This window comes from Meleagris gallopavo, chromosome 1, assembly GCF_905368555.1.
Source record: "Meleagris gallopavo chromosome 1, MGAL_WU_HG_1.1, whole genome shotgun sequence".
Classification (NCBI taxonomy): domain Eukaryota; kingdom Metazoa; phylum Chordata; class Aves; order Galliformes; family Phasianidae; genus Meleagris; species Meleagris gallopavo.
In genome coordinates, this window is record NC_139404.1 from 177,881,951 (window position 1) to 177,894,165 (window position 12,215).

The following is a 12,215-nucleotide window of genomic DNA, read 5'->3' on the forward strand; positions in this document are numbered from 1 at the left end:
AGGGCAGGAGGCAACTTTTGGCATTACTTCTAAATTCATCTACTAGCAGCACAACCAACTCTTTCCCTCTCTAAGCAGCGACATTCAAATTACCTTGACTTAAAATGCAATTTTGCCTATTAGTGCTATTAAAGCATCATTTGTGCTTCAGGCAATGTCAAAGCACAGTCTAAACTTGCAGACAAAAAAAAGCACTGATGTATTTTTACTGATTACACCCTGACATGTAAAGTGACTTTGTAAAGCACCAAACTATTATCTTAAGTCACCTTGCAGTTACTTGCAAAATTACTTTTTAAAAAAAGGCATCTTTGCCCTAGAAATATATCTAAATGCTCATCTCACAGTCCCTCTGCTCTTCCCTGGACAAACCAAGGGTATTTAAATTTACTTTATTGTATTGAAGGTGCCACTTAGAAGAATGAAATTACAAGATGCTGCTCCAGTTTTTATTCCACTATTCAATTTGAATTACATCACAGTATTTTTTTTATTATTTTATTTTATTATTTTTGCCCTGTAGATCTTCCAGAGGAAATTGTCCCTATAACAACAATATACTATGCACTAAAGTCATAAACTCTAAAACAAATGAAAGTTTCCTTTTTTTGATTCAGTTTATTATCTAACTGTATTTCCCCCAATATTTCAAAATCTCAAGTGTACTTTAAGTAGACTTCACAAAAAACAACATTTGTGAAATAGACAGTCCTCAAACTGAAAACTCCATGCTAAGCCTCTACAAACTCTGACACAAGGAGAGTAGCTATATTTTTTTTCCAGCAATCGTGTTTATTTAATATACTGACTGGAAGGAAAAGAAAATACTATCAAAGGCATCAGCAGAGCAATAAAGAGAATCTAGACAAGTAGTTCATTAAAACACCGCCTCAGGAGTCAACCTCTTTCTACTGTTCATTTTGGCAATGATTTCTCATTTGCTCTGGGGTAAGCCATTTTTATCAGTGTGCTCCACCTTTCTCAACCTTCATTTTACGTACAGAAACATTTATCTACTCCTTAAGACAGGTGTAAAAAAGTCACACGTGTTCATAATCCTTTTGGCACCAAGAGAATAAGATTTTGTTTTTCTGTGGGCTTTAAGTAGAATTCTTCATTTTTTTCCCCTTTTCAAAATCTATCTGCCAAAAAAAAGAACATGTACTTTTTTTCAGTTAGAGCCAAATTGCACAGCATGCCAATTTTATTTTGAGTGTGCACAGGGCTGCAGTCCTGATTGTGCACAGTAAACTCAGTACTTCTGGAAGCAACAGGTCTTGATGCACACAGACATATGCCAGACGCTTCCTGCTGGGCACCAATACTGCTCATGCAAACAAGACTGTCATTCTGCATGTTCCCAATACAGTAGCATTTTCTTGCAATGTCAGGTTCATTAACAACATACTGAAGAACCATATTCATTCAACAAATCTGGTGCTCCCACACAGTTAGTATGCACACACATACGTGAAGAGGACCAAGAACACAACAAGTAGCAATTCAGAAGTGACACCTGCCGCAGCCATGACACCCCTTCATCCAGGACGTAGTCCAATCTGGAGCTTATTGCCAAGGAAAATAAACTCGCAGCCAGAAAAGGAGCCTGAGGAGCCACAAACAAAGTGCAGGCTCAATGCCCCCGTAGCACATCAGCCAGAACTAGTAACCTCTCTTCTGAAACACCTTGCTTTCAGGATGGCACGCAGCAAGGTAACAACGATGGAAGGAGAAGGACACATGACTTCAGATTCAGGAAAACGACAGCCAGTGAAGCAAGTGGACTAGGATCTCGATCTGTTTAACCTTCCCACAAAAAATAAATCATCAACATACCTGAATTTGGCTTTCTCATGAACCCAAACGTATTCCGGATCTTTTAAACTCAACCGTGCAAGATCCTTCACTGATTTTGTTTGCGTTGCAGAAAAAAGCAAGGTCTGCCGTTTCTTAGGCAAATTTTCTATGATTGCATTCATTGTATCAGCAAAACCCATGTCGAGAATTCTATCAGCTTCATCAAGAACTGAATTGAGAAACAGATTTGAGAAAACCCGTTTTTAGCTTCCCTTTTGTTATTAAAGACTTTATCTCCGTAAAGCACAAAAATCCATGCCTACTTAAACTGCAGAGATTAGTTATTTACCATATGACAGGATTTGCTACAGATATTCACGTACTCCATAAAATAGGTTTAAAAAGCTGCAATGTAAGTCACAGCCTTCCATTTCACATGCTGAAGCATAGGAAGCTAAGTATTCCAAATAAAAAGTTCAGCAATTTGCAGACAGCCTGTAAATTACCAACTCCCCACCCTACAAGTACAACAAAAGCATGCAATATAAAACAGTACTGTAGCATAAAAGACAGAGAAAAACAGGCTCTTCTGTGCCTAAGTTCAATCAGCCATTGCATCATAGGGAATAAACAAACAAAACTTGAAGAAAAGAGCCTACATTTAATGCAAATCTAGTCTAAATGCCATGAACAGCACTGAGTATAACAAGCCTGGTTTTGCAATTTATCAGCTTCATTAGCTTGTTAATTGCTTCTAAGTTCCTCAAGGCTATGCTAAAGATTATGCACAGTTCTTAGAGGCGAGCAAACACTCCCATTAAGCTGAAATTTGTATTCAGGTTGGAAGAAGCATTAATCTGGCTTAAAATTCAAAAAGAAGTATGTTTTCTAGAGTGCTGTAATTAATTATAAGAAATATTCATTATCGTATCATGAAAAACGAGAGCCAGGAGCAGGAAGGAAAGACCATCTTGTAGCTAAAACATACCTGAAGGGTAATATGGGATACCACACGTGGTTTTGGTTCATTACTTAACTCACCCACTTGTTATTATCATCCTAAGGAATGCAACTCTTAGCAACTGCTTTGAGAGCAAGTACATAAAAGAAAGGAATTGTGCTGTTTTCTATTTTAATTTGTGCATGTGCAAACTTAAATGCTCTTTCATCTACATACAAAAACCAGAATAAACTTTTTAACCAAGGAAGTGCCCCTCTTAATTATGAACTACTACAAAATATTTCTGTGTTTTGTGACGCACTCAACAACTTACTCAGCATTTGCAGATCAGATGCATAGAAATAAGAGGTTTCATCCATGTGCTGTAGAAGCCGTCCTGGAGTACAAATGAGCATATTTATGTGGTGGATTCTCTCAGACTCTTCTTTCAGATCCTGAAAGATATGTTAAACCAGCTGAGCTCTGGTTGTTTTCATACTAGAAGCCCAGTAGCAGAGACCTCAGCCCAGCTCAATCTACTGACAGTTTACAGAAAGAATCAAGGTTTCCCTTTTTTTATACGTACACCACATTTTATCAGCATGCTCACACCAGTGGCTCGTGCAAATGTTTTTCAGAGCAATCTGATTTAATGGGACAGGAAGGGTTGGGAGAAAGTTTGACCCAGTCACATAAACTGTAAAGATGGTAAATATACAAGAGCTTTAAAAGACATAGTGGAGGAAAATTAGGCAGGAAAATTAGTGTGTCTCTAATTGCTTCTAATTAACTACTTTCTTCCATGACTTCTGTTTTCCGGAGTTTCCTTCCTAAACTAACCCTTATTACAGCACTTATTTATGCTCCCTCACAGCAGGCTCCAACAGAGGACACACACCTTTCCTCCAATGATAAGGCCAGCTGAGAAGTCGTGATTCTTTCCCACTTTACGCAGCACCTTAAAAGTCTGAAAGGCCAGCTCCCGGGTGGGGGATATGATCAAAACTCCCAATCCATCCGCTGAAGTCCACTGAAGGCGGTAGAGGAGTTCCAAAGCCTGAAAAAAAAATAAAATAAAATAAAATAAAAAATTATAAAAAACTCAGAGGAAAAATATGTAACAATAAAAAGTGTCAGAAAAAAATAAAGCATTGCTAATTCAAATAATGAAGAAATATCTGCATGCATTTCACATGGTTTGATTATATATGAATTCTGATGGTACTGATACTTGTCAAATAAATGCTCCCTGGTCATAAGGTTCTGTGAAAATCAGAAAGTACAACTAGAAGGAAGATGATTAGTGTGACGTTAATTTAGGTTTCAGACTTACTAGGTGATCATTGTGGTCCTTTTCAACCCAGGCCATTCTATAATCTACGATTTCTGCAATCTCACTTCTGTTTCATTTCTCAAACTCACAAGACTATCTTGCAAAGCCAACTACGTTGTTTCCTATTCTTTAGTAATGAAAGTAAACAGTATAAAGAATAACTCTTCTCAGCTTGAGAGTATTCAGAATGCATACTACTTTACCACAGTCACTGACAGAACAGACTCCAAAGCAATTTGATGTTGCAAAAATGCCAAATAGTGTTTAAATCAAAAAACCTCCATTATCAAAACCACATTTTGTTTTCCCTTCCTCCAATCACAAGATGATGGGTTTTGCATGCATTTATATGTGTGTTTTAAAGAAACAAAGAAACTTCTCAATTATATTTTCAATTTGAAGGAATTAAATGCAGCATATAATGTTTTGAGTAAAAGAGCAAATGTACCACTCCCAGTGGAGGATTTATTGTTTTCCTGCTTGGACTTGGAAATGATTTCCAAGGAGTCCAAAAACACAGTCAAGAAGAAGTCTACAGTCTCTGCTGTGCTTCAGTTTATCAGATAAGGGCCAAATCTTAAAATTTTAGTTGTATGAAAACTACACATCCAAAGAAGCCTAATCCATAGTTCTCAATCCATACACAGTTTTGAGAAGAATGTGACAACAAGAGTTGCACAAGGAAAACATATTCCTTAAAGAAAAACAAAGGTCTTCCTAATTCACACAGGGCCCACTGATACAAGGATCAAAATGAGATTTCTAAGCATCCTAGGGACAAAGATATACCTTTCCTAGAACCTCAGGCAGCTTCCTTATATTAGTCTGCCTTGGCTTTCTAAGAATGCTTACATCACTTGAGTTACAACCTTTCTCCCAAGATCATTAACTGTAAGTATTTAACATCTTTTTATTCCCAGGTAACTTCTTAGGCTTAAGTGCAAATGATGTCCATTACTTACCGGTACAATAAAAGCCAAGGTTTTCCCCGATCCAGTCTTGGCAGCTCCAAGTACATCTTTACCTTGTAAAGCCAAACCTATGGTTTGCCTCTGTATCTCAGTCACCATGCGATACTGAGCTTCCTGCAGTCCTAGTATTTGGAGGATAGGAAGGGAATGGAATAGAAAAACAAAAAATCATTTTTGTCTCACTCAGAGCTATGTTTTTTCCATTTAGAAAACACTGTACATGGCAATACTCATTTAAAAGTTTGTTTAAGGCAAAAATTTATTCATATGGAAATAAATAATGCATTCATTCCTAATATAATTACTTTCTAAAGAGAATTTTTACACTGACCTTTCAGGGTTTTCTTTGACAATGGAAAATCTGAAAATCTCTGTATTTCATCTGCATTTATCTGAAACAAAATAAGTTTGATCAGCGCTGAAATTAATCATAACAGAGAAATTAAAGAGTATTTTAAATTGCTGTTAAACTATGTAATAGTTCAGTGCGACCTAATCCAAAATAGCTGGTCACAATCTATACTAGCTTGACCTACAGCAAACTACTCTTCTAACAAACTGATCAGAAAGGAATAAGATATACTTTAATAATATGGGCAAACAGTGCAATTTAAAGCTCATATCATCATGAAAACAAAAACAAGTGAAGCTGGAAAGGGCCTTGAGGTCTCTGGTGCAGCCTCCTGCTCACAGCAGGCTCAGCTCTGAGGTTGGTCCAGGCTGCTCAGGGCTTCACTAAGAAGTGTCTCCTTATACCCATGCTGGGCCTCTACTTCCACCTGATTTACTCAGAGTGGTGAGACGTTGGCACAGGCTGCCCAGGGAGGCTGTGGTCACCACCTCTAGACGCGTTCCAGAATCATGGAGATGTAGCACTGAGACACATGGGTTAGTGGGCATGATGGGGAGGGGTTGATGATTGGACTAGATGATCTCTGAGGTCTTTTCCAACCTTAATGACTCTGTGATTCTATGTCTGTTATCTCTTGTCCTTACATGACACAGTATCTCCTTGATGATGTCTCTGCCACTGAGTCCCCCATAAGGTCCCCCCAACATCATCTCCATTCCAGACTGACCAAGCCCAGCTCTCTCAGCCTCTCCTCGCATGGAAAGTGCTCCAGCTCTTGCTACTTTTGTGGCCCTCCAGTATACTGATCCTTTTCCCTGGTAAGAATGAAGTCTAGTATCCTCACTGGCTCCTCTATCACTTGGAAAAGGAAGTTACACCATCTGGAACACTTATCTCCTGTTGCACTGTCCCCGCTATAAAGATGGGCATCTCTACGCTGCTGCAGCGTATCTGGTGCTCTCAGCAAGGAGTCACAAAGGAGACACCACGCTAATCTTCTACACCAAGTAATTGGCCTGGCTGACGTGGGGAGAGCAGTGGATACTGTCTACCTGAAAATAAGGACATAGTTTGATGTCCTGACACCTACTAATGTATACATCCACCTGAGTGTACCCGAGAGATGTGAACCCTACACATGCCAACACCCAAGGGTATGTGTTTGATCACACTAGTTGGCTGAATGATTTATAAAAATGTTGAAAAGTCAAGTAGAGATCTTAAGGAAAAGGTAATGCTTTCCAGTCTGCTCTAGTCAACAGCTGATCAAACGAAGCAGACAGCTTCTCCTGGCAAAATTCACAACAATCGATAACAGTAAGGAAGGAAAAAAAAAAAGCAGAGAACTCGGGGGGGAAATAAATAAAGACTCCTGTAGCTATAAAGCCTGAGCAGATGAGCAGTGAGGTAGATCACACAGCTCTGAGTGCACACTGACTAGGAACCACAAACTGAGATTTCCAAACATCAATCTCTGTGCTTACACAACTCGTGCATTTCTAATGGCTATCGTTTAACGGATTGCTGAGCAGAAACCTCCCAGCAAAAGAGCCAAGCAAAATGTTCCTCAGATGTCTTTGACAACTTATGATAGCAACTCTTACAGAAAGCCTCAAATGAAGAGTTACTGAGCTGTCAAATCATGCTTACATGCACTTGAAGCACCAAGCGCTCTGCCAGCCCTATCTATTATAAAAATTGTGCACTGTACTTCTTATGAGCACCTATACCTGCTTAAAGCATCACAACACTACTCTTTTCAGCTGAATTCCTGCTAGTAACAGTATGTAATTTAATGCATGAATTTGGCCTTAAGATCAAAGGCAGTAACCCCTTTACTAAAACCCCTTTTTGACACGTTTCAGAACTTAGCTCTTGCAAAACCGACTTCAAACCTCCATTGTGTCCTAGAAGAGCAAACTAGGAGTCCTACTTTCACCAAATTTTCAAAGGAAACGATTTTTCATAATAACTACTTGTGCTCTAAGGAGCACAGACCTTAAGCTAGTACATCTCTGCGCAGGGGGGAAAACTCCCATATGAAATCACTGTCAGAAAGTCTGACCTTCACAAATTGGAATTTTGGACTGATACTTCCCAAATTCCATTGATGATTTTGAAGATGTTTTATTGAATGCAATAAAATTCCCAGTCTTATTACCTTGCATGCTAAAGGATCGCAACACACTGATGCGCAGAAGTTCCATTTCATTCCAATTAAGACACTATGTCAGAAAACAGTGTGCCCACAGGAGGTAAAACTATTTCACTAACATCAAAGCAATTCATTATGTGCAAATAAAGGAATACATTTTAATAGGTTTTGACACAGAAAACAGACTACCGTAACAGTGCAAAACTGTTTAAATAATTAGAGGCTGCTTGAAGGGTTTCAGTGTACAGTTTATTGCTGGGTCATCTAGAGTTAAAAGGAACTGACATCTAAATCACAGTGGACACAACCATTATTTTGCTTTTCTACACTGAACTCCTCTAAAGCTCTTTCAAAGATCTGAAAGAAAAAGTGAGAAAAGTATTAGAAGAGCATGCTCAGGAACGGTCATATCACAAAGCTTCCCAGTTTATTTCTTGGCCCTGCTATCTTTCAGGCACGCAAAAACTATCTGCTGAAGTTCCTTAACATTCCAAGGAGACTGGTTCCTCATTAAATCAAATCAGGATGGCAGAAGTAAAAGAGATGGCTGCTAAAAAGGCAGATTTGCTGATAGACAGTCTCTTCCATAACTACATGCACCAGTAGAAGACAGTAACAATTTCTGCTTCTCAATTTGTTTCCCTATCACAAGTTATTACCTGCTTTAATGTGCTGGAAATGTGCCCATGTGAGCTCTCTGATCTGTTCCAGATGAGAAGAGCCCACTCATTTCAAACACTTCAGACATTGGTCAGATCTAACCTAATTTGACAAAGAGCTCATACAATCATTTCCCAGCACATTAATTAGGCTGTTAGCACAAATGAACAGAGAAGACAATGTCCATCAAGAGCTTTATCCACTCAGGCAACATATTCACTGGCTCAACCAATAACAGATAATCCAAAAGCGCATCACAAATAACGGTCCCAAGACTTGGACACACTGAAACTTCTATGATTTTGGCTACCCTTGCCAGACATTCTCCATACCAACAGTGACAACAAAAATGCATGTTTATGTTATGTGTCTCAGTATGTTTACTTTTGTTTAATCTTGTCTTGTATTACTGATTGAAGTGGTTCTCAAGCTGGAAGCTGTAGACAATGCAAGAGAGAGAAGAAGGTGGGTGGTATTGCGTCCAGCAGCAGTGCTACTCCTATTCCATGCTGCATCTACGGGCATCTTAAGGTATGTGAAAGACCTAACCCAGCCATAGCTGAAGTGCCAAGGACCAGTGAGGACCAGTGATCTCTGTGAAAAGAGGAGCTTCTTGAAGAGCATTCTGATTCCCGTGCACCTAAGTAGGGATTTGTCTTCTGCAGAACATGGCCCTTTCCTCAAAATCCCCACCCTGACTGTAACCACATCTAGGGAATTAGGGAAGGAATACAGATGACCAAGAGAAAAACCTTTTCAGGTAAAAGAAAAGGAGACAAGAACTGAAGTCAGGAACCTAAGCGATCATATCCATCTGTACGTTCACCAATGAGTCACCCCTGGAGAAACAAAACAGCAAAAACCCCAATAAGCTGCGTAGTGAGTCCCCAGAACAATCCTGATATAAACATACATTTACCCAGTCTTCATTCCAATGGATAAATGCCTGACCACTACCAACTCCTCTTCTTTCAGTCAGCAAGTAAGACTTCCATCTCTACAGCGAGTAGAAAGTGTGTTGCTGAAACAAGTTGAGACTCAGACTGCATTAATCATTTCTGTAGGTATCATCTTTATTTTTCAACACCAAAACATCACAGGGCAGAAGCAATAAGCCCATCTTTTTCGTCAGGAATAATCTGACTCAAAATAGTAATTTGACCATTTTTGAAGCTTACAGATCAGTGAAACCAATGACAGCATGAAGCTCTGCACTATTATTTTGCTGAGTCTTAACCAAAGGAGCCATCATGACCTCTTCGTGGTAGCTGACATGTTGCTCCCATTCCTACTCTCATTACTTTCTACTCAGTCAAACTATAACCAACAAAACAATTCTTAATCAGCACTGCTGAATGCTGCATAACCAAGTTCAACGGCCACGATCCTCCTCATAGTGGCTACAAATTCATAGAATCATAGAATGACTCGGGTTGGAAGGGACCTTAAGGATCATCAAGTTCCAACGCCCCCTGCCACAGGCAGGGCTGCCAGCCACTAGATCGAGTACTAGATCAGATTGCTCAAGGCCTCATCCAGCCTGGCCTTAAATACCTTCAGGGATGGGGATCCACAACATCTCTGGGCAAACTGTTCCAACACCTCACCACCCTCACAGAAAAAAAACTTCCCCCAGACATCTAATCTACATTTCCCTTCCTTCTGCTTAAAAACATTCCTCTTTATTCTGTCATTATCTACCCATGTAAAAAGTTGATTTCCCTCCTGTTTATAAATTCCTTTAAATACTAGAAGGATGCAATAAGGACTCCCTGCATCCTTCTCTTTTCCAGGTTGAACAAATCCATTTCCTTCAGCCTGTCTTCATAGCGGAGGTGCTCCAGCCCTCTGATCATCTTTGTAGCCCTCTTCTGGACCCTCTTCAACAGCTCCACATCTTTCCCATTTTGGGGGCCCCAAACTTGGGGCCTCACAAGGGCAGAGTAGAGGGGGGCAATCACCTCCCTCGCCCTTCTTGGTCACCCCTCTTCTGATGGAACCCAGGATACCACTGGCCTTCAAGACTGCGAGCACACACTGCTGGCTCATGCTAAGTTCTTCATCCACCAGAACCCCTAAGTCCTTCTCAGCAGAGCTACTCTCAAGGAATTCTTTTCTCAGTTTGCATACATATCTGGGAGTACCCTATCCAAGTGCAAGATTTTGCACTTTGCTTTGTTGAACATCATTATGTTCACAAGAGCTCACCTTTCAAGTTATCAAAGGCTCTGTGAATGGTGTTTTCTGCTGTATTAATGTCAGCACTCAGCTTGGTGTTATCAGCAAATTTGCTGAGGGTGCACTTGATCCCATCATCTCTGTCATTGATAAAGATGTTTAAGAGCACCAGATGCAAGACGAACCCCTAGGGGACACCGCACACTACCAACCTCCATCTGGACATAGAGCCATTGTGCACAATCCTCAGGCAGTGTCCTTCCAACAAATTCCTTATCCACCAAATTCAGCAAAAGTGGCAGGATCAGCATCCATGGTTGCCCTAAGTTGTTACCCATAATTACAGTTCTGCTCGCTAGTACGGTGTAGCTTAAGACATGGCCATATCCCAGAGATGGTTGGCCCTTTAGGTTGCCTAGACATGTTCCTGACTCACATTCTGCTTTCTATGGACAAGAACTTCCAAATCCCTTTTCACAGTGCTGTTCCCAGCCTCCCATCCCCCAGTCTTTCCCCATATATCCAGGGCTGCTTCATCCCAGGTGCAGGATCAGGCACTTACTGTGGTTAAACTTCAAGCGGTTGGTGATTACGCAGCCCTCCAGTTCACTGAGATCTCTCCACAAAGCTATTTTAGCCTCACAGGAGTCAACAGCTCATCCCCATTTAATACAATCCTCAAATTCAGTAGACCTTCAAGTTCTGCATCCAGTCACTGACAAAAACACTAAAGAGAAATGGCCCTGGGAAGTCCTCTAATAAATGACTGTTCACTTTATATAATCTCATTTTCTATAATCTTTACCCATTCCATCAACAGGCTTTCTCTTGGACAGCTAGGTGGGTAACCTTACTGTAAAAGGAAATTAAGCTCGCCCAACAGGATTTTCTCCTCGTGACCCCCCGCTGGCTGTGACCAATGACATTATGGTGTTTTAGGCGCTTTTCCAGTAACTCCCAGAACGTGTGATGCTTGCCTGCACGGCACAACCTACGGGGACAGCTGTGCCCCACCTCCAGCAGGCGGACACTGCCGCCAGGTCAGCGGGACACGTGGCTCACAGCCACCGCCACCCCTCCCGCCTCAGCCCGCTCTTCCTCGCCCACTCCCAGCACTCGGCTCCCCCGCCCTTTCTCGCTACCGCCGTAGCGCCCGCGGGGAGACGCAGAGCCGCCTCACGTAGCTGAAGCCCTCCAGTCTGCCACCACACACCGACCTGTTACAGCCAGCAGCCACGGAAAGCTCCCGCTCCCTGGGGACGGAGGTGCTGCTCCCTCCCTCTCTACCACCCCAGACCCCGCTCCCGGTCCCGCCGTACCTGCGGGTATCGCTGCACCAGGCGCCCGATGCCGTCCCGCTCCACCTGCCATTCGGGCCGCTCCCGCTCCTTGCGCTGCAGCCGCAGCCGCCTGGTGCGCCGGTTGTACTTCTTCTTCCAGCGCTCGAAGCTGCGCACCGCTTCCGGCTCCCCGCCGCCGTCCCCACCGCCTGCCCGCCCCATGCTCCGCGCAGCCCCGCGTGGGACGCACACAACCGGCCGGGGCGGGGCCGGTCGCCGGTGTAGTGCGTCACGGCCGCGCCGCTGGGGGAGGGCCCGGCCGGCACGGCTCGGCATGGCGCGGACGCTGGGGGCGCTGCGCAGCGGTCCCGGCTTCCCGCTCTGTGTGTGGGCGGCTGGCGGGCGCCGGGCAGCTGATCGCTGAGTCCAGCTCCCGGCTCCACACGGCGCCACCCAAATTACAAATCCGATGCCTGAGAGCGCTGTCCAAACGCTCACTGAGCTCCGGCACTCGGGCCCTGCCCGCTGCTTTGGGCAGGCTGTTCATGC

At 42.5% G+C, this 12,215-nt stretch overlaps 1 protein-coding gene across 1 annotated transcript in view; it reads right to left on the bottom strand.

Annotated features, from left to right (window-relative positions):
• The window catches only part of DDX10 (DEAD-box helicase 10), a 166,331-nt gene extending 154,361 nt beyond the window's left edge, over positions 1-11,970 (bottom strand). Inside the window, exons 1-6 of the mRNA XM_085216244.1 lie at positions 11,706-11,970; positions 5,373-5,433; positions 5,033-5,163; positions 3,636-3,794; positions 3,072-3,192; positions 1,837-2,026 (exon numbers count right to left, since the gene is read on the bottom strand). Coding sequence (XP_085072370.1) covers positions 1,837-2,026; positions 3,072-3,192; positions 3,636-3,794; positions 5,033-5,163; positions 5,373-5,433; positions 11,706-11,888 — 845 coding nt within the window. The 5' untranslated portion in view covers positions 11,889-11,970. The remainder of the gene's footprint in view (positions 1-1,836; positions 2,027-3,071; positions 3,193-3,635; positions 3,795-5,032; positions 5,164-5,372; positions 5,434-11,705) is intronic.
• Positions 11,971-12,215: the final 245 nt, after the last annotated feature.